The sequence below is a fragment of the Molothrus ater genome, chromosome 39 (genome assembly GCF_012460135.2).
Source record: "Molothrus ater isolate BHLD 08-10-18 breed brown headed cowbird chromosome 39, BPBGC_Mater_1.1, whole genome shotgun sequence".
Lineage (NCBI taxonomy): Eukaryota > Metazoa > Chordata > Aves > Passeriformes > Icteridae > Molothrus > Molothrus ater.
The window spans coordinates 60,244-86,296 of record NC_071666.1 but is presented as its reverse complement, the minus strand read 5'-3'; the positions used below and the strand labels follow the sequence as shown (position 1 = coordinate 86,296).

Genomic DNA, 26,053 nt, shown 5'->3' with positions numbered 1-26,053 from the left:
CCGGGGGAAGCTCCTTGGCTCGCCCTTGGGCTCTGGGTGTCAGGATCGTGTTCGGGGCCGCCTGCTGCTCCCAGACCATCGGGAATGCCGGGCCTGGAGAGCTGGAAACAGGGACAGGAGCCAGATCCAGCCCTGCCAGTGCCGAGCCTGAGGGTTTATTTTAGAGCTGAGACTAAATCAGGATGCGCAGCGGGGCCCATTTGAGAGAGAAAATATTAGCATTTGTGTGGGGGGCTAGGTTTTTTTATGGGAATGTCTTTTCATAAGTGTTTGGGCATAAATAGTCGGCTTGGGAATCAATCAAAATGTTGGTAGATACTGGAAGGAAAGGAGAAGAAAACCAGAAATCAAATGTCGTGTGTTCCTGTAAGCCTTACTGGGTTTGGGTTTGGGTTTGGGTTAAGGTTTGGGTTTGGGTTTGGGTTTGGGTTTGGGTTTGGGTTAGGGTTAGGATGGGGAGCAGTGATATTCTGGAGAAAAAGTAGCCATCAAAGATGCAGACAAAAATCTAGTGTGATTTTCTTTGACAAATCTCATTCTTGAGGGCGTTTTGCAGTGAACGAGCCCCCATTTTTGCCGCTGACGAGCCCAGCCCCGGGTCAGATGCGTTCGGGGAGCCGCAGAGCCGCGGTTCCGGCGCAGGGCCCGTCAGTCCCGGCGCCCCTCGCCCCACTCCTCGTTGCACAGGTCGGTCTCGCAGCAGGAGTAGCGGGAGCTCAGGCGGGACTCGGCGTCCGACGCCCGCTCCCGGCCGCAGTTGAGGGCGGAGGTGCAGCCCTGCTGGTAGTAAAGCGTCATTTTACCTGCAGCGGGGGATGAGGAAAAACAAAAACCGTGAAAATCGGATTTTTGGGGCTTTGGGGAGGAAATGCACCCCCCCCTCCTCCCAAATTAAGCCACACTTTGGTTTAATTAAGAGGAAAGGAAAATCAGACAATAAAAGTTAAAAATCTCCGTGATGCACCCACTGAGACAACTCCTGCCCCCTAGAGAGGGTCTGCCCTTGGCTTAAAAACGACTTTTTGAAAGTTTTTTGAACCTTTTTTACCTCTCTGACGGGGAGGAGAGGGTGAGGAAGAGGCCAAGGAGAAGCTCCCTGCAAACCAGGTGGATTTGGGTAAACAAAAGGGAAAAAGATCAGATTTTGGTGAACAAGGGAAGGAGATGGTGGGGAAGAAGCTCAGGAGAAGCTCCCTGCAGGTTCTGCCTGCAAACCAGGTGGATTTGGGTAAATAAAAGGGAAAAAGATCAGGTTTCGGTGAACAAAGGGATAAAACAGGGCAAGGAGAGGATGGGAGAAGCCCAGGAGAACCTTCCTGAGGGGAAGGAGAGGATGAGGATGAGGAAGAGGCTAAGGAGAAGCTCCCTGCAGGTTCTGCCTGCAAACCAGGGGGATTTGGGTAAACAAAAGGGACAAAGATCCGATTTGGGTGAACGAAGGGATAAAACAAGGGAAGGAGAGGGAGGGGACAGCCCAGGGGGACGCACCCAGGGAGGTTTTGATCAGCGCGCACTTCTCCCGGCGCTCGCAGCTCGTCACGTTGGCGCCCCGCAGGCAGCCCATCAAGGGGATCTTGTACTTGCACAGGTGGCACCGCAGGGCCTCGGCTGCGGCAGAGGGGGAAAGACGGGATGAATTTTGGGGGAAAAACCGGGCAGAATCCATTAAATCTGATTTTCTTTTCCCCCGCTCACCGGCTCCGAGACAAAGGAGGAGGCTCAGCCCCAGCAGGAGCAGCTTCGTGGTGGGGAAGGTCCGGGATTCCATTGGCTCCCTGGGGTGAGAAAGGCTCGGGAATTCAGCTCTGGAAAGAGAAAAGCTCGGGAATTCAGCCCTGGGCTCAGGAACTCAGCCCTGGAATTAATTCTGCTCCCTGGGATGAGAACAGCTCCAGAATTCAGCTCTGGGGTCAGGAATTCAGCTCTGGAATGAAAAAGGATCAGGAATTCAGCTCTGGGATGAAAAGGGCTCAGGAATTCACCTCTGGGATGAAAAGGGATCAGGAATTCAGCTCTGGGATGAAAAGGGATCAGGAATTCACGAATTCACCTCTGGGATGAATTCCCTCAGTGCTCAGCCCTGGGATAGGGTGAGGGGGCAAAAAAGCAAAACCCTCCCACTTCTTTTGTTTTGTGCCTTTTGGGGCAGAACGAGCAGAGAGAAGCTTGGTTTGTCTCCTGAGATAACCCAAAAAATGGAAGTGTGGGGAATTCTGGAGATTTTAGTGGTTTTGGTTGCGGGGAATAAAATTATTTAATGAGGAAAAAAAGCGCTTTATTGCCAGCAGCGCTGAGACAGCGCTGCAGCTGAACCCGAACCAGGCGGATTTGGGTAAAGAAAAAGGGAAAAAGATCAGACTTAAGTGAAAAAACGATGACCACCGCCCAACGTGGGGCTCGAACCCACGACCCTGAGATTAAGAGTCTCATGCTCTACCGACTGAGCTAGCCGGGCTCCTGAAGATTCGCTTTTTCACTACTTTTTTACTAAAAACAAAAGTTTCATTTGGTTTCTGTACATTATTTAAAAATTAAACCGGTTTCTTTGTTTCAAAAATATTAAATTGAGTATAAGAAACATAAAAGTAAAAATATAAAACTATATTAAAATAATAAATATCTATTTATGTGCTGAAATATCTTTTATCTATTTATTTACTTATTATACTAGACGGTGTATTTATATATTTTATATGGATTGATACATAAATTAGACACCATATAATACATTTGTTCATCTATTTATGTATTATTATTTATACATTATTTTAAAAAATATATTTTAGATGTATAAAAGCATAGTAAAATAAAAGCATATATATATAACGTATTTTATATTTTAAATATATATATTAAATATATATTTTAAATATATATTTTAAATATATTTATTATATAAAATATATTTATTATATATATTCTAAAATGTATATTTTATATATTTATTAGTCATAAAATTAATTTTAATTTAATCCATTATTTTAAAAGTATATATTTTAGCTATATAAAAGCATACTAAAAAATATATATATATAACACCTTTTATATATTTTTTAAAAAATTGGTCATAAAAATAAAAATCCCTGTTTCTCCGCGAGTTCGAGGAGATGCTGGGATGATGCCGACGGACACGGAGCGCGCAAGGAGAACCCCAAAAGCCCCCGAAACCCCCCCAAAATGCGGTGCCTCACCCGGCCGTGCGCTCCCCGCGGCTCCCGGCGCCGCCGCCCCGCGCCCCCTTTATCCCCGCGCTGCCCTCGGGGCCTGAACGACCCCGAAACCGCGGAACAATGCGGGGAACAGCTGGACAAACACCCGGACAGACACCTGGACAAACACCCGGACAAACCCCGGACACCGCCCCCGCTCCCTTTGTCCCCCCTCTGTCCCAAAAAAACCCCAAAATTTGGGAACCCAACCGCAAATCCCGCGCGGATTTGGGGGACGGGGATGGAGCCGGAGCGCCCCGGGATGCCCTGCGGGGTCTTAATTAGCGGCGGGGGTAATTAGCCAGTGATTAATGCCCTGTCGCGCTGCTCCGGGCTGTTCCCGAAGCCTTTGGGGCCGGGCCCGTCCCGGGGTTTCTGCAGCTGCCCGGGCGTGAAATTCCTGGTGTCGGTCCAAATCCTGCGTTTTGGGGCTCAAATCCCGACATTTCTGGGTCCCAAACCCTCCTTTTTGGGGCTCAAATCCCGACATTTCTGAGTCCCAAACCCTCCTTTTTGGGGCTCAAATCCCGACATTTCTGGGTCCCAAACCCTCCTTTCTAGAGCAAAACCCCTCCCTTCCCGAACATGAAATTCCTGGTACCAGTCCAAGCCCTCCGTTAAAAAAAAAAATACTATATAATTAATAGTAAGAAGAAGAATAGTAAAACAAAAAAATTCAAAATAAATAATTAAATAAGAATAAAAATTTAATTACCAAAAATTGTTAAGGAAAGCAATTAGAGTTTGAAAAATTACAGTAAATAAAGGGTAAAAAGTATAATTTTTTGGTACATAACTGGGAAAAAAGAAAAGAAGGAGCGCCCAACGTGGGGCTCGAACCCACGACCCTGAGATTAAGAGTCTCATGCTCTACCGACTGAGCTAGCCGGGCTCCTGGAAACCGCCGGCGGCTGCGGCTTGCTAGAACTCAAATCCAAAATTAAAAATTCCAACTTTTTCGGGAATCTGGGCAGAGGACACGGCCCCTCGTGCTGCTGCTTCCGCTGATGCTAAAATCTTTCATTTTTATTTAAAAAAAAATATACATATATACATATATTTATTATTTTAATCATAAAATCCAAAGCCTTTGATCCCTATTAAAAACATTTTTTTTTCCCCCTTCTGAAATTATTATTATTCCTTCCTCAATTATTATTCCCCTTTTCAAAAGTTATCCCTCCCTTTTTTTCTCAAATTATAATTCCCTCTTCCAAATTACTGCTCACTTTTACACATTATCGTTGCCCTTTTCAATTTATTTCCTTTTTTCTTTATTTTATATATATATATTTTTTTAAGTATTTTTTAAGTTATTTTTTTTTTACTGCTCAATAAAAGATGGACCTGGGGCAGGTGGAAGGGGACGTCTGGCGGGAAAGGGAGAGGCACAAAAAGAGGAGAAGAGGGATAATTTGGGGGTTAGGAGCTGTTAAATCCTGGAAAGATATTGAAAAAACAAAACAAAACAAAACGAAACGAAAATTTTCTTGGAAAAAATAACCGCTTCCCTGACCGGGAATCGAACCCGGGCCGCGGCGGTGAGAGCGCCGAATCCTAACCACTAGACCACCAGGGAACTGCGTCGGGGGTTTTAGCCTCCAAAATAGGAGCAAAATAAGAAATTTAGGGTTCAATTCCCTGAAAAAAGGGCCTCTGCACGTTTTTCCCCCTTTTTTTCTCACCCGCCAAGTGCTAAAATCCCCCCGATTTAACCCAAACCATCCCTGGCTTCCCCCCAGCGGCTTCTCAGGCACCTGGGAGCGCAGAAATCTCCCCAAAAAATCCCTTTTTACCCCCATTTGGGACGCCCCGTCCCGAACTAAACCAGAACTGCGCAGTTTTCCCAATTTTCCCAATTTTGGACTCACCCCCGTGCTTTCCACACAGGGGGAAAACACCCTAGAATCCATGAAAAAAGCAGATTTGTGGCATTCCAGCAGCTCCAGAAATCTGAAGGAGCTGTGGATGAAGGGATCGGCCAAATTCTTGGGTTTCGCAAGGATTTTTGACCTCCATTTTGCTGATTTTTTTCCCCCAATTTTTCCCTTCAAATTCCAGCACACGGAAAAAAAATCAGCCTGGATCCGGACAGAGAAATGGGAATAAAACCAGAGGAGGGGGAAGGGGGTGAATTCTATCAGGAAAAAAGCCCGAATTTTCCGGAATAATGGGAAATTCGGAGCCAAAAGCTGCGACAAAAGCGGGAGGGAACGCGCTGGACACAATTTGGGATTTTTGGCCGCAATTCCAGGTCACGTCCCGAGAGCAAACAGCTCCATGCAGGAGCAGGAACGCGTGACTGCAGCGCCTCCTCCTCTTCCTCCTCCTCTCCCCCTCCACACAATTCCTTTTTTTGGGGCGGTTTTGGGGTTTTGGGGGGGTGGGGGTTGTGTTTTTTTGGGGGGGGGGGGTTGGGATTTTTTTGTTTTTGGTTTTTTGTTTTGTTTTTTTTTTTTTTTTTTAATTTGTTTTTTTGTGGGTTTTTTTTTGTTTGTTTTTTGGGGTTTTTTTTTGTTTGGTTTGGTTTGGTTTTTTGAAGTGGTTTTTTTGGGTTTTTTTTTGTGGGGTTTTGAGGGGTTTTGGGGTTTTTTTTTGCTTTTGTTTTTTATAATTTTGGGGGTTTTGTTGTTGTTTTTGGTTTTTTGGGTTTTGTTTTGATTTTGTTTGTGTTTTGGGGGCTTTTTTGTTTGGGTTTTTGGGGGGTTTTTTGTGTGTTTTTGTTTGTCTGTTTTTTTATGGAGCCTGTCCAATTTTTTAATGAATTTTGTCCCAAAATTTCTGTGGAGAAGGGCACTTGGTTTTCCAGCACATCGAGTTCGCCCCTGTGGATGCAACACTGAAGATTTTCTGGATTTGAACATTTTAAAAGTTCAAATTTCCTCTCCTCCTCTCCACCTTTGCCGGGGATGGACAAAATGGGAATTATCCCTACCTGTGCCATTGATAATTTGATTTCTTTAGTAGATGGAAATGGGAATTATCCCTACCAGTGCCATTAATAATTTGATTTTTTAATTAATTTCCCCTCTGGGAAGCAGACGCGAGAAATGAGGCGTGCACAGGAAGTGGGGAGCACAGCTGCCAGCCCACAAAGCAGCTCTAAAAACTCCCAAAATCACCCCAAAATTAACCCCAGCTGGCGAGGGGGTGGAAAAGGGAATTAATTTCACCAAAACTGAACTGTTTCTGCCTGGTTTCGAACCAGGGACCTTTCGCGTGTTAGGCGAACGTGATAACCACTACACTACAGAAACCCGACGGCAAAGAGCCTGAGGGAAAAAATTCCTGGGAATTAACAATAAGAAAAATTTATTTTTCCTTTTACTGGCATTTTTCTACATCCATTGTCCCTTTCTTTCCTTCTTTGCTCCCAGGTTTTTTCCCCCAAAACCCACCCGGATCTCCCTCCCGAGGCTGCGCGCCACCAAAAGCCCCCAAAAACGCTCAGATTTGGGTCACCAAAGAAGGAACTGCGGAATTAAAACCATTTCAGACGCCCCAAAATGCAGAAATGTCGAGGCCAAAGTTTCTTTACTCCGGTTGGCAGAACCCGAGCGGAATCGCTCGGAATTGGGGTTTATAATTTGTGCGCCCCACAAAACGACCCCGATCCTATGAAGCCGGAAAATTAAGGAGGAAAAAAATAAAAATTTTAAAAAAAAATAGAATGGAATAGAATAGAGTAGAATAGAATAGAATAGAATAGAATAAGAAGTAATAAGAAGTAATAAAATAAAATAAAATAAAATAAAATAAAATAAAATAAAATAAAATAAAATAAAATAAAATAAAAATAATATTTAAAATATAATATTTTAGGAAATAATAAAAATAAAAATAAAAATAAAAATAACAAAACCCACAAAACCAAAACGAAACAAAACAAAAAGAATACCACCAAAATGAGCGCTGTTTCTGCCCGGTTTCGAACCGGGGACCTTTCGCGTGTGAGGCGAACGTGATAACCACTACACTACAGAAACGCTGTGCTTCGGTTTTTTTGCCTTTTTTGTACAACTCCGAGCCCCCAAATTCCCTCAGGTTGTTCCTGAAAATTTCCAAATCCTGGGAGAAAATCTCCCCTCGTGGCTTTGGATTCCTTTATCACTTTTAATTCATTCCCTTGTCGCTTTTCGTTCATTTTTCTTACTATTTTAATTCCTTTATCCCTTTTAATCCCAGCTGCGTTTGTGAAGGGCCTAAATAAATTGCAAAAAGAACCAAAACCCCCCACAAAGTTGTGCCAAAACCGGTGGATTTTGTCGGATTCTGAAGCAGGGAGATTTCACGTGAAATCACGGACATTTGGGGCAGCCTGAGGTTAAAAATTATGATTTTTTTTTTAAGAATTTAGAATTTTTTTTCCTGATCCGGAATCAGGGCCACGGCTGTGAAAGTGACGGATCCTCACCACTGAACCGCCAGGTAGGACAATTTTAAGATAAATCCTATTGCTTAAATTAATTTTGCTATTTTAATTTAGTATATTTTATCATTGTTATTGTTTTCTTGGTTTTGATTGATTCTCTTATTTTCTTGAATTATTATTTGGGAGGGGGGGGATTTTAAGATTAAATTGAATTAATTTAAAATTAAATTTAGTTCATTTTAAATTAAATTTGAATGAATTTAAAATGAATTTCGAGTTCTCCATTGTTTTTCCTGGGTTTGATTCTTTCCAGACCAGGAGCGAGGGATCCTGAGGCTGAGGGGGAAGAGCGGATTCGGGGCGTTTTGTTGGGTGTAAAAAAATCGCCGTGAATGGTAAAATTTGGGGCTAAATCAGCTCCCTGGTGGTCTAGTGGTCAGGATTCGGCGCTTTCACCGCTGCGGCCCGGGTTCGATTCCCGGCCAGGGAACTCGGAATCGAGATTTTCCTTAAAAATCAAAATGAATTCCTCGATTCTAGCCGATTTTGTCACTTTGGAAAGGGAGCGGCCGCTCCAAATCCAAGGAATTTAAAGGCATTTCAGCTATTCCTGGGGCAATTATATTCCCAGATTTTCCTGGGAGTGAAATTATGGAGATATCGGTTTGTCCGCAAGGAAAATATTTATGTATGAATAAATAAACTTTTATATTTAAAGTTTAAAACTTTTCTTTATGTAGAAGCTTTATATTTTTATAAATAAAAGTTTTAAATATTATAAATTTATATATCATCTACATATTTATATAAATATAAAGTTTATATATAAATAAAATAGAAAAATAATATAAACGTAGAATTAAAAAGAATATAAAATATATAAATAATATAATATATAAATATATAAACTAAAATAAACCAGTTCAGAGTTATAAACACGGATTTTTACCAGAACTCCAGTAAGGGAGTAAAAATTAAACACTTTCGCCCTATAAATACACGTCTTTTTTTTTTTTCCTTTTGCCGTCATAGCCGTGAAGGAATCTGAAAGAACGTGGAGACACAAAAATTTTTTTAAAATTATGTTTCGGGTACTGTTTCTGCCCGGTTTCGAACCGGGGACCTTTCGCGTGTGAGGCGAACGTGATAACCACTACACTACAGAAACACGCCCTGCGCGCGCCTCTGAACCTACCAGCCTCAAAAGTAAAAAAAAAAAGCAAAAAAATGAAATCAAAATACAACAAAAATCCCTAAAAACTAAAAAAACCCTCCTAAAAGCAGCAAAAAAACACCCTAAAAAAATCCAAAGAAAATCTCCCCCCCAAAAAAAACAGAAGGAAAAAAAAATTTCTCCCCAAAAAACCCAAAAACAAACAAAAAAACCCAAAGTCCAAAAAAATCTCAACAAAAACCCCCCAAAACCCCGCCAAAATAAATCCCAAAAGAAACGCAACCCTCCCCCCAAAGAAACCACCACAAACCCCAATCAAAATCCCAAAAATAACCAAAAAAACCCCAAAACAACCCTCCAAAAAACAAACAAAAACCCCCATAACAAACAAAAAACCCAAACAAAATTAAAAAAAAAACACGGAAAAAACAAACAAAAAGTCACCCCCAAAAAGAACCTAACCACCCCCCAAAAAAAACCCTAAAAAACCAAAAAACGATCACATTTCCCGCAGAATCCGGCAGAATTTCCAGGCAGAATCTCCGCCGCCCCCAGCGGCCGCGGGGATTTGACCCAGCCCGGAAGTTTCTACAGACGGGTTTGGGTCGCCGGGGGGGAATTGGCAGAAAGCCCAAGAATTGCCGGGAGGGAGAGGCATTTTTTCAGCCTTTTTCACCCCAAAAGGACCCACCCGGCTGCCGAGGGATTCAGGGAAAAAAGGGTGAATTTTATAATTGGTAAATAAAAGAAAAGCGGAACAACGCAAGGCCCGGCTAGCTCAGTCGGTAGAGCATGAGACTCTTAATCTCAGGGTCGTGGGTTCGAGCCCCACGTTGGGCGCTGCCTCTTTTCTTATTTTCTCCCCTCATCACCAAAATCTGATCTTATTCTTTCTTTATTTATTGTAGTTTTAAAATTAGTAATTTTTCTAAATTATTGTTATTTTAAAAATTGTTATTCTTCCCTTACCATTCCCTAATTTTTTTAAATTACAATTTTTTTAAGTTATTATTTCAGGTATTATTATTTCATTCTTCTTCAAGTCATTCCTCCTTTTTGAAATTATTTCCTTATTAAATCCTTTTTGCTTTGTAAATTATTTTTCCTTTTAAAATATAATATAATATAATATAATATAATATAATATAATATAATATAATATAATATAATATAATATAATATAATATAATATAATAATGTACTATAAATATATTTATATATAAATATATAAATATATATAATATTAATATAATTCTAATAATAATAATAATAGAAAGAATAGTTGTCATCATCGTTCCTTCAAAAATTATTAATATTATGCCGGATTTTCCTATTTTTATTCTGTGAGAATGATTGTTCCTTTTAGGAAGCATTATTCCATTTTGAAATCTTTCCCCCTCAACTACTATTCCTTGTTAAATTATTTTTTTTACTTTTAACAACCACTGTTATTCTGTTTTTAATAATTAACTTTTATTAGTATTTTAAAAGCCTACACGAAGCACCAGACCAAAAAAAAAAAGTAAAATCGAACGGCCCCCCACCAAAAAAAAAAAAAAAGAAATTAAATATCCGATTTGCTCTGTTTCGCCTAAAATCCTTGCCGTCAGGATGGCCGAGTGGTCTAAGGCGCCAGACTCAAGGACTTTCCTTCCCTCGGGAATTCTGGTCTCCTCATGGAGGCGTGGGTTCAAATCCCACTCCTGACAGCGCTGAATTTTTAAAAGTTATTCCTTCATAAATTATTATTTCCGTTTTTTAAATTGTTACTTACCTTTTTAAATCATTATTCCCATTTTCAAAGCACTAAGCTCCTTCTAAAAGTTATTTTTCCTCTCTAAAATTACTATTCCTTTTCCAATTATTATTCCTCTTTTTAAAAGTATTCATCCCCTTTTCTCAAATTATTATTCCGTTTATCAAATGATCGTTCGTTTTTCAATCTTTTCCCCCTTTTCCATATTGTTGCAATTTTTAAAATTTTTGAAATTACTCCCCGTAAATAATCCTAATGAAAAAGAAAAAAACAATTCACCCCTCAATGATGGCCATTAATTAATTTCAGTATTCAACTGCAATTATTTTAGCACAGCTGGTAAACGCTTTTCATATAAACGTCACGAACAAACAGTTCAATTAGCATTATTGTTTTATTATTTATTTATTCATTGCTCGGTAACAGAAGGCGCTGGGGGCAGGAGGAAGGGGGCGAAGCACAAAAAAGAGGAGAAAAAGGGTGTTTTGGGGGGTTAGGAGATTATTTAAATACGAGTAAATTTTTCCAAAAAAATGAACTTTTTTAGCGAAAGTAAAAGGTCATTCCCTGACCGGGAATCGAACCCGGGCCGCGGCGGTGAGAGCGCCGAATCCTAACCACTAGACCACCAGGGAGCTCTATGGTCTACCCTCTGTCTCAAAGCATAACTTAAACAAATAAATTTTGGGTTGAATTTGCTAAAAAAAGGGGGTTTGTGTGTTTTCTCTCTTTCTTTTCTCACCCTCAAAACGGTAAAAGCTTCTCCCAACCCCCGAACCAACACTTCTCTGAATTCTTCTTGCAGAAAAATGGAGATGATGGAAATTATGGAGAAAATCATCGAGAAAATTATCGAGAAAATAATGGAAGAATTATGGAGAAATTATGGAGAAAATAATGGAGAAAATTATCAAGAAATTATGGAGGAAATTATGAAGAAATTATGGAGAAAATAATGGAGAAAATTATCAAGAAATGATGGAAAAATTATGGAGGAATGATGGAGAAATTATCGACAAATAATGGAAATGATGGACAAATGATGGAGAAACTATGGAAATGACGAACAAATGATGGACAAACAATAGAAAAATACAATTTCCCACCCAAACCCCCGCCCATCTGACTGCCCCACCTCGGGGGCTCAGGGGCACAGCCTGAAGCAGCACCCCCTGCCCAGGCACAGCAGGGGCAGCAGCTCCTCGCCCCCAAACCTCGCCGCGGGGTACGCGAACATCGGCACCTCCCTCTGCACGTCAAAAAACGCCACGCGCCCGCCCTCGCAGTCCAGGTAGACCCCGACCACCTCGGGGGCCTCGGGGAGGGAAATGGGGACGCTGGGCGACGCCAGAGCCTGGCACTGGCTGCCGCACCGCCCCACGGCCCAGATCCCCCGCTCGGGCCTGACGCTGACCCGGCCCTTCCTGGCCACGGACGCCTTGGCGACGCCCAGGGCCCAGGCCGAGCCCTGGCACACCTGAACCTCCCAGTAGTGGCGGCCACAGGTGAATCCCTCGCGGGCCAGCACGCAGCGGGAGGAGTCGAAGCGTTTGGGGTGGTCGGGGATGGACCTGCGGGCGTCGTCCCAGCGGACGCATTTCCCGTCCTCGGACAGGGCCAGGCGCGGGTGGGCGGTGTCGGGGTCCAGCGTCAGGCTGACTGCAGAGGGAGCGAGGCAGGGTTGGGGGTCTGGCCCCTCGAGAGGTTTGGGGTGGGTTTGTGCCACTTTTCCCCACCTGGGAGGCTCCAGGTGTGGTTTGATCACCACACGTGGGATTGGGTTAGGTTTAGGCTTAGATTTAGGCTTAGGGTTAGGGCAGAAAAGCCAGCACAGGGAGAAAATGATGGAGAAAATGATCGAGAAATGATGGAGAAAAGATGGAGAAATGATGGAGAAAATAATGGAGAAAGTGATGGAGAAAATGATCGAGAAATGATTGAGAAAACAATTGAGAAATGATGGAGAAAATAATGGAGAAATTATAGAGAAATTATGGGAGAAAATGACTGAGAAATGATGGAGAAAATGATGGAGAAATTATGGAGAAATTATGGGAAAATGATGGAGAAATTATGGGAAAATTAGGCTCTGGGGTGTGGGGGTTTTGCTGCTCATTTGGGGGCATCTTGTCGCTTTCCTTTCTGAAGTTTCCGTGTGGAAATTTCTGGAATTTCCACCTTTGAGGGGTGATTTCCAAAGGTGGTATTGGCTCAGAGCCTGCCCCCTTTCCCTGGTCCCTGCCTACCTTGGAATTTCCTCAGCATCTCCTTGAGGGTGAAATTTTCCTGGGGCAGCCCTGTGGGTTCCTCTGCCAGCTCTGCCGAGGTCTCCACTGGCTCTGGGACACTCTGCTTCTCCAGCCTGGAAATCGGGAAAAGAATTTTTTCCACAAAAATTCGGAGTGGTGGGACTGGAGAAGCAGCTGGGAAGGCTTGAAAGGCCCCTTCCGACCCAAACCACCCCAAATTTCCACCATTTTATAACTCCTTTCCCGTCAGGTTTTGGCATCTCCAGGAGGTTTTTGGGATCTGCTCCTCCTGGAGAACATTTTCTGACCCAGCCATGGCTGACGAAACTCCGGATGGTGAAGATTTTTTACCAGTGGAAATCGGGGAATAAAAACAACTTTCCTTCTCCAATTTCCTCCTTCCCACCCCCACCCCAGTGTGAAGGGGACACAATCAGAGCTGCTAAAGGGTGTAAAATTCTAATTCCCAAAATTCCAGTTCTCTCGGAATTTAACCCTTTTAGCTGCTGGCTCCCTGTTTTTGAGGAGGAAAACCCCGTCCCTCCAGGAGCAGGGAGGTTTTTCACGGGTCAGAGAGCGGCCGCAGCAGCGCTGGAGGCTCCTTCACCCCTCTGGAGGCGCCTGACCCCGGTCTCCGCCATCCATAACTGGAACTTTTGTGGTGTCCCGGCCGTGTCCCGCGTCCACCTCACGCAGGTCAGGGGGTGCTGGGGCTTTTGGGGTCCACCAGCCAAACGAGAACACACCAGGAACGCAGGCGAGGAGCCACGAACCTGCTCAGGATGTCTCTGCTGTCCTGCAGGGGAGAGACGGACGGACGGACAGACAGACAGACAGACGGACGGACAGGTCAGGGCAGGGCAGAGCCAGCCTGGGGTGAGCACCCAGGGGTGACCCTGGGGGGATTCCGGATCTGCGGGAACGGCAGCCGCGATGAGCAGTTGGGTTATCGGCACCATCGCCCCGCCCGGGGTGGGCGTGGCGGCTGCTAATTAGCATATCCGCTCATTTGAATGTTCGGCTGTTTGAATATACGGGTGCTTGGATGTTTGGATGTTTGGATGTTTGGCTGTTTAAATGTTTGGGTGTTTGAATGATCGGGTGTTTAAATATTTGGATGTTTGAAAGTTTGTTTGTTTGAATGTTTGGCTGTTTGAAAATTTGGATACTTGAAGATATGGGTGTTTGGATGTTTGGATATTGCAACATTTGAATGTTTGAAATTTTTTTTATATTTGATTATTTAATTTTCAATTAACTGCTTTGGTGGCAGACCAGGCATTGCTGGGGGGCTCACCTGGACAGGTGAGCTGGGCCCTGGGGATGATCCATGACATTCCAGTGCTGGGATGACTTTGTGGGCATTAAAGGGAATAATTCAGGTGGAAAAAATGAGTTTAAAAGGATTTTTTATATCTCCAGGTTGGAGAAGCACAGCCCAGGGAAAGGCGTCTTTGTCGTGGCTCTGTGAGGCCCCTTCCTGCCCAAACCCGGGATTCTGATCGGCATTTGAGGCCCCTTCCTGCCCAAATCTGTTCGGGATTTGTTTTTCTGGCGGCTCCGAGGCCTCACCTGCAGCAGCTCCCAGGGCGGCTGCCGGCACTTCTCCTCCAGCTCCTGGATCTGCCGTCCCACGCAGGAGATCTGCTCCGAGAGCCGGCCCACGCTCTCCTCCTGCCGCCGCACGATGTCCCGCTCCAGCCGGGCCAGCCGCGCCAAGAGGAGCCGCTCCTGCCCCTCCAGGAGCTGCTGCAGCTCCCGCACCCGGCACCGGAGCCGCTGCCGCTCCGCCTCCACCCGCTCCTGCCACGGGAACACCAGGAGGGGCTGGGACGGGGCTGGGCGGGAGGGGGGTTTGTCACCGCCAGGGCTCTCGCAAAGCCTGGGGAGTATCCACCGAATTTATAATTTTTTTTTAATTTTTTAAAAAATTATATATATATATATATATAAAATAGAAATATTTATATAATATATTAAAATATAAATTATATATTATATCTATCATATATATTATATATAATATATATTATATATATTATATATATTATATATATTATATATATTATATATATTATATATATATTATTATATATTTTTTATATATATATATGTGTGGTTTTTGGGGTTTTTTTTGGGGGGGCGGTTGCCATTTCTAGGCGGCGATCGCTGGCAAAGCATTTTCCCATGGCCGTAAACTTTGCACCCAAAAAAGGCTCCGGACCTTTGGACGAGGGAAGGTGCAAAATAAACCCATAAACAGATTAGTCAGTGTTAGAGGTCAGGGAAAGGGAAAACAGGGGGAAAAAAAAAAAGAAAAAAAGAAAGAAGCGATTGGGGTGATTCCCGTTTTTCTGGGGAATCTGGGGATGTGCCCCACTTGTGAGCACATGAAAGGAGGCGAAAATCCCGGGAAAAAGATCCAGGTTTGGGTTGGATACCCGAACTCACGGGGGGGAATTTCCTCGCCGTGAGGGCGGTGGCGGGCACAGGCAGCCCAGGTGTGCCCAGGTGTGCCCAGGTGTGCCCAGGTGTGCCCGCAGGGACAAGGGAAGCGTCACCCACCAGCAGCTCCGAGCTCTTCCCTTCCTCCGCCGCTTTCAGCCCCAGCATCTTCTCTCTCCTGTCCCTGAGGATCTGCGCGTGAGCCTGGAATTTCTCCTGGGCGGGGGAGAAGCGCCAGCACCGGCTCGGAGCCTCTTTCTCCGCCCGGTGGTGCCGGGAGCGCGGGTCGGGCGGGCACGGGGGCGGCTGTCGCCCAGCGGGCGGAAAGCGCAGAAAACCCGGACTTTTCCAAGGAAAACCGCGCTCACCCGGCCTCCCTCTCCTCCCTCATCCCCAGGAGCACCCGGACCTCTCCCACCTTGTGCTCCTGCGCCGCCTCCTCGATGGGGACGGCGGCGTGCAGCCGGTGCTCCGGGGAGCGGCGGCACTCGCGGCACACGGGGCTCTGCTCCTCCTCGCAGAACAGCTTCAGAGCCTCGCCGTGCTTCGGGCAGAGCCTCTCCCCGCGCCGGGCTCTGCCCCTGAGGCTGAGGCGCTGCGCGATGCGGATGATGCCGGCCAGCTCCGCGTTGGGTCTCAGGCTGCGCTCCGGGGCCGCCTCCCGGCAGCGCGGGCACGGGAAGCTGTCCCGGGAGCTCCGCCAGCAGCGCTCGATGCACGCCCGGCAGAAGTTGTGGCCGCAGTGGATGGACACGGGCTCCTGGAAGAGCCCGAGGCACAGCGGGCACGAGGCTTCGGCGCGGAGCTCGGCCATGGCCGCGCCGCCGGGACCGGACCGGGTCCGCCTCGGGTCCGCCGCGGGTCCGCCTCGGGTCCGCCTCGGGTCCGCCTCCCCCGGGGCCGCGGCGGCTCCGCTTCCTGCCGGTGCTGCGGGCAGAGAGCGAGAGCGGAGCGGCTGCGCTGCCGAGATGAGCCGGGCTCGGCGCCGGGCGTGGCGCGGGGCGGTTTGGCACTGGGGCTAATACCGGGCTTGGCACCGGGCCTGGCACTGGGGCTAATACCGGGCTTGGCACCGGGTTTGGCACTGGGGCTAATACCGGGCTTAGCACCGGGCCTGGCACCGGGGCTAATACCGGGCTTAGCACCGGGTTTGGCACTGGGGCTAATACCGGGCTTGGCACCGGGCCTGGCACTGGGGCTAATACCGGGCTTGGCACCGGGCCTGGCACTGGGGCTAATACCGGGCTTAGCACCGGGCCTGGCACTGGGGCTAATACCGGGCTTAGCACCGGCTCGTTTGGCACGGTGGCTAATACCGGGCTTGGCACCGGGGCTAATACCGGGTTTGACACCAGATTTGACACCGGGTTTGGCACTGGGTCTAATACCGGGCTTGGCACCAACTGGTTTGGCACCGGGTTTGAAAGCAGGTCTAATACTGAGCTTGCCACCGGCTTGTTTGGGTCTAATACTGGGCTTGGCACCGGGTCTAATACCAGGCTTGACACTGGATTTGATACCAGGTCTAATCCCGGGTTTGGCACCGGGTTTGATACCGGGTCTAATCCCGGGCTTGGCACCGGGTTTGATACCGGGTCTAACACTGGGCTTGGCACTGGGTCTAATACCGGGTTTGACACCAGGTTCATTCATCATTGACCGGCTTGGCTGGAATCCACCCCCAGCCCCTTTTTCACTCCTTTTTCCCCCAAAAATCACCCAGGGAAAGAGAGAGGCTGCCCCAGGCCTCCCCTCGAGGTCTGAACCAGGCACCAGCCTGGTTTCGCTGCTTTCAATGTATTTATTTTAAATTTACTCATTGATCAATTTAATTTACACACGTGTTTAATTTATTGAGTCGGTCCTTGTTCATTAATTGACGGGCACGGGGTGGGGACAGAGCTCGGAGCAATTCTTGGCTCATCCTTTTCTGCTCATTCCCCGTTTTTCAGCATCCCTAAATTATTCCCAACTCCAACCCCCCCCATGCCTACGTGTGCAGCTACCAGCACTTCTATTCAAAAATAATTTTATTGTTCCTTTCACTTCTCCTTTTACACAGGAAATCGCTTCTCTCACGGCTCGGGGCTGACCACAGACCTTCCTATTTTTAACTTTCTTTTTGACTTTCGTTTTTTTCCAAGAGCCCCCCGGACAAGTGCAGAAGCCACCGGAAACTCGGGGCTGGTACCGAACTGATGATTTTTTTCTTTTTTTTTTTACACCTTTTTTCTTTTTTTTTTTTTTTTTTTTTTTTTGAGGACATCAGTCAAAAACTCACCCACCGTTAATTCTGTGAGAGAGTTTTTTGGGGGTTCTGGGTTTTCCGGTGCTCGGAACACTCAGACTGAAAACTGGGGGGCGGCTTGGTGCTGAAAACACTTTTTTTTTTTTTTTTTTTTTGGTTAATTTGGGGCAAAGGTTGATTTAAGGTTGATTTATTGGGGAGTGAGCCGTGCGAAGCGGGATGGATCAGGATCCCCTTTCCCTCCTCGATTATCCGTGTAATTGGAGGTTATCCGGGTGCGATCGCCGTGAATTCTTGGGCTCAAGAAGGAGCTGGAGGCTCGGGTGTAACCGGCAGGGAGGGATTTGCTCAGTGCCGGAGGAAAATAAAATCACCAATCCAAGTTTTTCTGCAGGATTTCGCTCAATTTCTTCAAGGTGCGGGTGGGTCCAGGAATGGGAGCAACCCGCCTCCTTTTGTCCCCGTTTCAGGGAAAAATATACCTCAATAAAAATTTCTTAAAATCTAAATTTAATTAAAAAAAAAATACTCCAAGGACAAGGGTGGGAGGTTCCAGCCGGATGGATGCGGGTCCCTCCGTCCTCAGCCCCACCGGGGGCAGAATTTTGGGGTAAATCAGGAGGATTTTGGCCACCTCCCACCCTCCATCCCCAGCCCCACCGGGGGCAGAATTTTGGGGTAAATCAGGAGGATTTTGGCCACCTCCCACCCTCCATCCTCAGCCCCACCGGCGGCAGAATTTTGGGGTAAATCGGGAGGATTTTGGCCACCTCCCACCCTCCATCCCCAGCCCCAGGATTTTGGGGTAAATCAGGAGGATTTTGGCCACCTCCCACCCTCCATCCCCAGCCCCACCGGGGGCAGAATTTTGGGGCCAATCAGGAGGATTTTGGCCACCTCCCACCCTCCATCCCCAGCCCCACCGGGGGCAGAATTTTGGGGCCAATCAGGAGGATTTTGGCCACCTCCCACCCTCCATCCCCAGCCCCAGGATTTTGGGGCCAATCAGGAGGATTTTGGCCACCTCCCACCCTCCATCCTCAGCCCCACCGGAGGCAGAATTTTGGGGTAAATCAGGAGGATTTTGGCCACCTCCCACCCTCCATCCCCAGCCCCACCGGGGGCAGGAAGGCGACGCCTCCCCCGGTGCGGGGGGAAACCGAAAGCGGCGGCGGCTCCCGCGGCCCCGGGCAGCGCCATGGAGGAGCTGCCGGGCGAAGCCTCCTGCCCCATCTGCGGCGAATATTTCCGCGAGCCCGTGTCCATCCACTGCGGCCACCACTTCTGCCGGGGCTGCATCGAGCGCTGCTGGGAGTGGCCCACGGCGGGGTTCGCCTGCCCGCGCTGCCGGGACACGGCCCCGCAGCGGAGCCTCCGCCCGAGCCGGGAGCTGGAGCGGGTGCTGGAGCTCGCCCGGCGCCTGAGCCGCGGGGAAGCGCTGGGAACCCAGGAGGACGAGGAGCAGGAGGAGGGGGAAATGTGCCAGAGGCACCGGGAGCCGCTGGAGCTCTTCTGCAAGGAGGACGGAGCGCTGCTGTGCGCGATCTGCCGCGAGTCGCGGGCGCACCGGGCCCACGCGGTGCTGCCGCTGCCGGAGGCCGCGCGGGACTTCGAGGTAATTTCGCTTCCCACCCAAAAATGTCGCCCCCGTGCCCCCAGACCCTTTAAGGGATCGGGACACGCTCCGCTGCCTCCGCTCCCTCTGCTCTCCGCCGAGCCTGGAGCGATCGGGGTCTTCATCCAATTCGCCCTCCTCATCCTCCTCCCTGCCGCGGAATTCCGGCCGCTGTGCAGCTCCAGCGCCCAGCGGGCACCAAACACCTCAATCTGCAGGAATGGGATTTTTTTTTCATGGAGCTCATCCCTAACCCTGCCGGAATGCGGGCAAAAAGAGCGGGATTGTTTTTCCTGGAGCCCAAATCCTCAAATCTGCAGGAATGTGGGCAAAAAGAGCGGGATTGTTTTTCATGGAGCCCAAATCCTCAAATCTGCAGGAATGTGGGCAAAAAGAGCGGGATTGTTTTTCATGGAGCTCATCCCTAAACCTGCAGGAATGCGGGCAAAAAAGAGCGGGACGATTTTCCCGGAGCCCAAATCCTCAAATCTGCAGGAATGTGGGCAAAAAGAGCGGGATTGTTTTTCATGGAGCCCAAATCCTCAAATCTGCAGGAATGTGGGCAAAAAGAGCGGGACGATTTTCATGGAGCCCATCCCTAAACCTGCCGGAATGTGGCCAAAAAGAGCGGGACGATTTTCCCGGAGCCCAAATCCTCAAATCTGCAGGAATGCGGGCAAAAAGAGCGGGACGATTTTCATGGAGCCCATCCCTAAACCTGCAGGAATGTGGGCAAAAAAGAGCGGGATTTTTTTTCATGGAGCAGGGAGGGCAAACGGAGCTGCCCGCGCCCCAGCCCCCTGCCCTGAGTGAGGCTTTGAAGCCGTCCCAGTCTCCAGAAAAATTGGATTTTCATTTTTCCTTCCCTCAGGAACAAATCCAGGCCGGGCTGCAAACTCTGAAGGACGAGAGGGACAAACTCCTGGAGCTGCGGGAGGCTGAAATGAGGAGAATCTGGGAGTGTTTGGTAAATGGAGCGGAGGGGTGTGATTTATTAAAAATGTGGATATCGACCTAGTGCCGATATCCAAGCGTGATGGACAAAAACTCTCGGACCGTTCAAAGTTAGACAGTGAATGTTTATTTCAGGACAGTTCTCAAATACACACCGCAATTTACAGATTTTTACAGAGTCCTTTTATCTACACAAGTATTGAATACCCAAAATACAAATTCATATTCATAACTTTGGTACATCCCAGTCCCCGCTTCGTATGGTAATTAGTTCAAAAGCTAATTAAGCACGCGTAGTTCGTTCCTCAAAATGAGTCGGTGGTCCCTTTCATGGGGAGGGGTCCCAAAATGAGGAAATAAATGAAGCCTTCCTCGTTCTGACCTTTCTACGTTCTCAATGCAAATAAGACAAATGAACCCATTGGTAGAACTCCCACTCCCGTCTTCAATTGTTTTCACAACAGAGGAGGCCACAATTGTCTTTTGTTCCTAAAAACGATTGTCTTTTGTTCCTAAAAGCAATTGTCTTACATTCCTCAAAGCCATTTATCAGTTTCGGTATTCTTCATTATAAGAAGAATATAGATAATGTATTATCTATATTCTTCTTATATCTATATTCTTCTTATATATAATATATATATTATATATATATTATATATTATATAATATAATATATTCTTCATTATAGAAGAATATATAACAATATACTCTTCATTATAGAAGAATGTATAACAATATACTCTTCATTATAGAAGAATATTTAACAATATGCTCTTCATTATGGAAGAATATATAACAATATACTCTTCATTATAGAAGAATATATAACAACATATTCTTCATTATAGAAGAGTATATAACATTGTGTTGGCAAGCAATCAATTATTAGTTAGCCACTAACTCTTTACTCCATCAGGGCCTGCCCATTTATTTGGATTAACTCCAGTAAAGCTTATCTCTGACCGAAACCTCAGCTCCTGTAAAATCCCCAAATCCTTTACAGCTCACGTCTCCCGGTGGGTTTAGAGCGGGGGAGGCCGTTCCTGGGTCGGGGGTCCCTCTCCAGGGAGGGGCTTGGACACAAACCCCGCACCCCGCACCCCGCAGGAGCAGACGGAGGCCGAGCGGCGGCGGATCCTGTCCCGCTTCCAGGGGCTGCGCCTCGCCCTGGAGGAGCTTCCCCGCCGCCTCCTGGCGCGGCTGCGGCGCCTGGAGAGCGACATCGGGAGCGCGCAGGAGGAGCGGGCGACGCTCCTGACCCGGGAGATCTCGCGGCTGGAGATGCGCGCCCAGGAGCTGCGGGAGCGGCCGCGGCGCCCGGCCCGGACCTTCCTGCAGGTGACGGCGGGGCCGGGGCCGCGGCGGCCGGGGACAGCCCAGGAAAGGCAAAAAGTCCCTTGGGAAAGGGGGAAAGTCCCTTAGGAAAGGGGAAAAGTCCTTTAGGAAAGGGGAAAAGTCTCTAGAAAGGCAAAAAGCCCCTTAGGAAAGGGGGAAAGTACCTTGGGAAAGGGAAAAAGTCCTTTAGGAAAGGGGGAAAGTCCCTTTGGAAAGGGGGAAAGTCCCTTAGGAAAGGGGAAAAGACCTTTAGGAAAGGGGGAAAGTCCCTTAGGAAAGGGGAAAAGTCCTTTAGGAAAGGGGGAAAGTCCCTTAGGAAAGGGGAAAAGTCCCTTAGGAAAGGGAAAAAGTCCTTTAGGAAAGGGGAAAAGTCCCTTAGGAAAGGCAAAAAGTCCTTTAAGAAAGGGGGAAAGTCTCTAGAAAGGCAAAAAGTCCCTTAGGAAAGGGAAAAAGTCTCTTAGGAAAGGCAAAAAGTCCTTTAGGAAAGGGGAAAAGTCCCTTGGGAAAGGCAAAAAGTCCTTTAGGAAAGGGGGAAAGTCTCCTAGAAAAGGCAAAAAGTCCTTTAGGAAAGGGGAAGAGTCCCTTGGGAAAGGCAAAAAGTCCCCGAGAAAAGGCAAAAAGTCCCTTGGGAAAGGCAAAAAGTCCCCGAGAAAAGGCAAAAAGTCCCTTGGGAAAGGCAAAAAGTCCCCGAGAAAAGGCAAAAAGTCCCTGAGAAAAGGCAAAAAATCTCTTAGGAAAGCCGGAAAGTCTCTTAGAAAAGTCTCTTAGAAAAGTCAAAAAGTCTCTTTTTCCCAGAGAAAGTTTCTTGTCCCTAGAAAAGTCAAAAAGTCTCTTAGAAAAGTTGGAAATTCTCTTTTCCCAGAGAAAATTTCTTGTCCCGAGAAAAGTCGAAAAGCTGGATTTTCTTTTCCCAGGGAAAAGTTTGGATTTTTCTTTTCCCAGGGAAAAGTTTGGATTTTTCTTTTCCCAGAGAAAATTTGGATTTTTCTTTCCCCAGGGAAAATTTCTTGTCCCGAGAAAAGTCGGAAAGTCTCTTTTCGCAGCCAAGAAAGAGTCAGAGCTCTTCATTTACCATTCTCAATTTTATTGTATTTTTTTTTTAATTGTATCAATGTTTATTGTATTTTATCTATAAAAATTTTTTCTCCTGTCCAGCCGAGGTCCTCTCATCGTGACAGCCCAGGGTCCGTGTTAACTTTTTATACAAAAAAAACCTACAATATTTAAACATACCCTATTTAAAAATGCAATATTTAAATTAACTGCAAAATCTAAATTAAAAATTAAAAAAACCCCTACAATATTAAAATTAAATAAAAATTAAATAGACAGTGAGATTCTACTCTAAACCGACCTAAAAGCGCCAAGGACACAGCAGAAGATGGAGGCCGAGGAGGAGGAGGAGGAGGAGGAGGAGGAGGAGGAAGGCTGGGCCTGCCCAGATCTTTCCCCCCCGAACCCCCATTCCAAAAACCCCAAAATTCGCTTTTTTCTCGTGATTCCGAGCATTCACCATGCCCCGTGTCCCTTCTCTCCCCTCCAGGACATCAGCAGCACCTTGAGCAGGTAAGGGCAGAGCTCCAAAATATTTGGGTTTGCGGCCAAATCCCTGCTTTGGTTTCACTTGGAGACCAAAATATTCGGGTTTTTTGCCCAAATATGTGGGCGCGCACAGGGAGTTCCCTCCAGGGTGGACCCTCAGCCTCTTTTTTTCCTTTTTTTCCCCCCAGCCTCAGAAATGAAAATTTCCAGTTGCCCCCAAAATTTCCAGATTTGGAGAATAAAATTCAGCGTTTCAGGGAGGAAAACGCTCTCCTGGAGGAGACGCTGAGGAGCTTCCGAGGTATCGGAGCGGGCTGGGGGATGAAGAGATTTATTTCATTGAAATAATTAAAATAATAAAATTTTTATTATAATTAATTATAATATAAATACAATATAAATATATAAATATAATAATATATTTATATATTATATAAAATATAAATATATAAATATTATATAAATATTATATAAAATTATAATTAAATTTTATTAATTAAAATAATAAATAATAATAGTTTAAAAATTAAATAATAAATAAAAATAATAATAATTTAAAAATTAATTTATATAAAAATTGCATTATAAGTTTAATAACTAAAATTATTTTTAAATCATTATAAGTTTACTATATAATTATTATGCACAGTGCATCCATAAATTATATTTGTGTGCTTAGAGCACAGGCGGTGACTTGTTGCGATTATTTTAACTGCAATTATTTTAGCTGCAATAATTTTTTATTGCAATTTATCGCAAAAATCCTGGGTTTTTAATCCTCCCGTTTTTTCAGACGCCCTGGCCTTCGAGCTGCCGGAGAAAAGTGAGTCCCGGGATGGGGGAAAATGAGGGGAAATGAGGGGAAATGAGGGAAATGAGGGGAAAATGAGGGGAAAATGAGGGAAATGAGGGAAATGAGGGGGAATGAGGGGAAATGAGGGGAAATGAGGGAAATGAGGGGGAATGAGGGGAAATGAGGGGGAAATTAGGGGAAAATGAGGGAAATGAGGGGAAAATGAGAGGAAATGAGGGAAATGAGGGGAAAATTAGGGGAAATGAGGGAAATGAGGGGAAAATGAGGGGAAATGAGGGGAAATGAGGGAAATGAGGGGAAATGAGGGAAATGAGGGGGAATGAGGGGAAATGAGGGGGAAATTAGGGGAAAATGAGGGAAATGAGGGGAAAATGAGGGGAAAATGAGGGAAATGAGGAGAAAATTAGGGGAAATGAGGGAAATGAGGGGAAAATGAGGGGAAATGAGGGGAAATGAGGGAAATGAGGGGAAAATGAGGGAAATGAGGGGAAAATTAGGGGAAATTAGGGAAATAAGGGGAAAATGAGAGGAAATGAGGGAAATGAGGGGAAATGAGGGGAAGATGAGGAGAAATGAGGGGAAAAGGATGGGAAATGAGAAATGAGGGGAAATGAGGAGAAAATTAGGGGAAATGAGGGGGGAAATGAGGGGAAGATGAGGAGAAATGGGGGGAAATGAGGGGAAATGAGGGGGAAATGAGGGGGAAATGAGGGGAAAATGGGTGGAAATTAGGAAAAAATAAGGGGAAATGAGGGGAAGATGAGGAGAAATGGGGGGAAATGATGGGAAATGAGGGAAAATGAGGGGAAATCAGGGGGAAAGGAGGGGAAGCAAGGGGAAACGAGGGGAAACGAGGGGAAAAGGCCCTGGAGGAAGGCAGGACGCAGGCGATCCCCTCTGCCGCAGTGACGGTGACGCTGGAGCCCAGCACTGCCCACCCCCAGCTGCTCGTGGCCCCCGACGGCGGCAGCGTCAGCTGGGAGAGCGCCCGGGACCCTCCCGGGCACGGAGCCCAGGCCAGACCCGGCGCCGACCCCTGCGTGCTCGGCCGCGAGGGCGTCACGGGCGGGAGGCGCTGCTGGGACGTGCAGGTGGCCCCAGAGGGGTCCTGGGCGCTGGGGGTGGCCAGGGAGACCCCCGGGAGTGGGGCAGGGACCCCCGGGAGAGAGGAAGGGACCCCTGGGAACGGGGAAGGGACTCCTGCGAGAGAGGAAGGGACCCTCGGGAATGGGGAAGGGACCCCCGAGAGTGGGGCAGGGACCCTCGGGAGTGGGGGAGAGACCCCTGGGAGAGAGGAAGGGACCCTCGGGAATGGGGAAGGGACCCCCGGGAGTGGGGCAGGGACCCCCGGGAGAGAGGAAGGGACCCTCGGGAATGGGGAAGGGACCCTTGGGAATGGGGGAGAGACCCCTGGGAACGGGGAAGGGACCCCTGGGAGAGAGGAAGGGACCCCCTGGAATGGGGCAGGGACCCTCGGGAATGAGGCAGGGACCCCCTGGAATGGGGCAGGGACCCCCTGGAATGGGGCAGGGACCCTCGGGAATGGGGCAGGGACCCCCGGGAGTGGGGAAGGGACCCCCATGAGTGGGACAGAGTCCCCCGAGAGTGGGGCAGAGCCCCTTGGGAATGGGGCAGAGCCCCCCGAGAGTGGGGCAGAGCCCCCCGAGTGGGAGCTCTGGTCCATGGGGCTGTGCCAGGGCCAGTTCTGGGCTCTCACCTCGCTGGAGCGCATCCCGCTGCTCCTGTCCCGGGCGCCGCGCAGGGTGAGGGTGGCCCTGGACTACGAGGGGGGCCAGGTGGCTTTTTTCGATGCCGACCAGAGGAGTTTGATCTTCGCCTTCCCGGCGGCCTCGTTCGAGGGGCAAAGCGTCCGCCCCTGGTTCCTGGTGTGGGGAGAGGGCGCCCGCATCTCCCTGTGCCCCTGAGCTCCCCCAGAGCCCCCGAGCTCCCCCAGAGCCCCTGGGAGCCCCCGAGCTCCCCCAGAGCCCCTGGGAGCTCCCCCAGAGCCCCTGCGAGCCCCCGAGCTCCCCCTGAGCTCCCCCAGAGCCCCCGAGCTCCCCCAGAGCCCCTGGGAGCCCCTGAGCTCCCCCAGAGCCCCTGGGAGCTCCCCCAGAGCCCCTGGGAGCTCCCCCAGAGCCCCTGGGAGCCCCCGAGCTCCCCCAGAGCCCGGGGTTTCACCACTCCCGGCTCTCCCAGGGACTCGCGGCTGCTGGAGCTGCTCGGGGTCGCTGTCCTGAGCTGTCACCCCCAAATGTGGGGGCTGAAAACGGAGCTGCCTCTGCGCCACCCCATCCTGCGCCACCCCAACCCCTTTCCTCTCCTCCCCTCTGGCTTTGG

At 47.7% G+C, this 26,053-nt stretch overlaps 2 protein-coding genes and 10 non-coding genes across 12 annotated transcripts; 4 read left to right on the top strand and 8 right to left on the bottom strand.

Moving 5' to 3' along the window:
• Positions 1 to 2,382: 2,382 nt before the first annotated feature.
• TRNAK-CUU (transfer RNA lysine (anticodon CUU)) lies at positions 2,383 to 2,455 on the bottom strand. Its single transcript has one exon. It is a non-coding gene; the product is annotated as a tRNA-Lys (tRNA).
• A 1,573-nt stretch (positions 2,456 to 4,028) lies between these two features.
• On the bottom strand, positions 4,029 to 4,101 carry TRNAK-CUU (transfer RNA lysine (anticodon CUU)). The gene has a single exon. It is a non-coding gene; the product is annotated as a tRNA-Lys (tRNA).
• Positions 4,102 to 4,716: 615 nt separating this feature from the next.
• TRNAE-CUC (transfer RNA glutamic acid (anticodon CUC)) lies at positions 4,717 to 4,788 on the bottom strand. Its single transcript has one exon. It is a non-coding gene; the product is annotated as a tRNA-Glu (tRNA).
• A 1,605-nt stretch (positions 4,789 to 6,393) lies between these two features.
• TRNAV-AAC (transfer RNA valine (anticodon AAC)) lies at positions 6,394 to 6,466 on the bottom strand. Its single transcript has one exon. It is a non-coding gene; the product is annotated as a tRNA-Val (tRNA).
• Positions 6,467 to 7,122: 656 nt separating this feature from the next.
• TRNAV-CAC (transfer RNA valine (anticodon CAC)) lies at positions 7,123 to 7,195 on the bottom strand. The gene has a single exon. It is a non-coding gene; the product is annotated as a tRNA-Val (tRNA).
• Positions 7,196 to 7,999: 804 nt separating this feature from the next.
• On the top strand, positions 8,000 to 8,071 carry TRNAE-UUC (transfer RNA glutamic acid (anticodon UUC)). The gene has a single exon. It is a non-coding gene; the product is annotated as a tRNA-Glu (tRNA).
• Positions 8,072 to 8,676: 605 nt separating this feature from the next.
• TRNAV-CAC (transfer RNA valine (anticodon CAC)) lies at positions 8,677 to 8,749 on the bottom strand. Its single transcript has one exon. It is a non-coding gene; the product is annotated as a tRNA-Val (tRNA).
• Positions 8,750 to 9,522: 773 nt separating this feature from the next.
• On the top strand, positions 9,523 to 9,595 carry TRNAK-CUU (transfer RNA lysine (anticodon CUU)). The gene has a single exon. It is a non-coding gene; the product is annotated as a tRNA-Lys (tRNA).
• Positions 9,596 to 10,360: 765 nt separating this feature from the next.
• On the top strand, positions 10,361 to 10,464 carry TRNAL-CAA (transfer RNA leucine (anticodon CAA)). Its single transcript has 2 exons — positions 10,361 to 10,398; positions 10,419 to 10,464. It is a non-coding gene; the product is annotated as a tRNA-Leu (tRNA).
• Positions 10,465 to 11,074: 610 nt separating this feature from the next.
• Positions 11,075 to 11,146, bottom strand: TRNAE-CUC (transfer RNA glutamic acid (anticodon CUC)). Its single transcript has one exon. It is a non-coding gene; the product is annotated as a tRNA-Glu (tRNA).
• A 455-nt stretch (positions 11,147 to 11,601) lies between these two features.
• On the bottom strand, positions 11,602 to 16,019 carry LOC118700849 (E3 ubiquitin-protein ligase TRIM39-like). Its single transcript, XM_036405426.2, has 6 exons — positions 15,624 to 16,019; positions 15,326 to 15,421; positions 14,333 to 14,563; positions 13,534 to 13,556; positions 12,758 to 12,873; positions 11,602 to 12,170 (listed from the first exon to the last, which is right to left on the bottom strand). The coding sequence occupies exons 1-6, from the start codon at positions 16,017 to 16,019 to the stop codon at positions 11,656 to 11,658; spliced, it is 1,377 nt and encodes a 458-aa protein (XP_036261319.2). The 3' UTR covers positions 11,602 to 11,655.
• Positions 16,020 to 18,639: 2,620 nt separating this feature from the next.
• On the top strand, positions 18,640 to 25,709 carry LOC118700855 (E3 ubiquitin-protein ligase TRIM7-like). Its single transcript, XM_036405433.2, has 8 exons — positions 18,640 to 19,068; positions 19,940 to 20,035; positions 21,133 to 21,363; positions 22,904 to 22,926; positions 23,091 to 23,203; positions 23,696 to 23,725; positions 24,623 to 24,859; positions 25,352 to 25,709. Exons 1-8 carry the CDS (start codon positions 18,652 to 18,654, stop codon positions 25,639 to 25,641), a joined length of 1,437 nt encoding a protein of 478 aa, XP_036261326.2. The 5' UTR covers positions 18,640 to 18,651; the 3' UTR covers positions 25,642 to 25,709.
• The last annotated feature ends 344 nt before the right edge of the window (positions 25,710 to 26,053 follow it).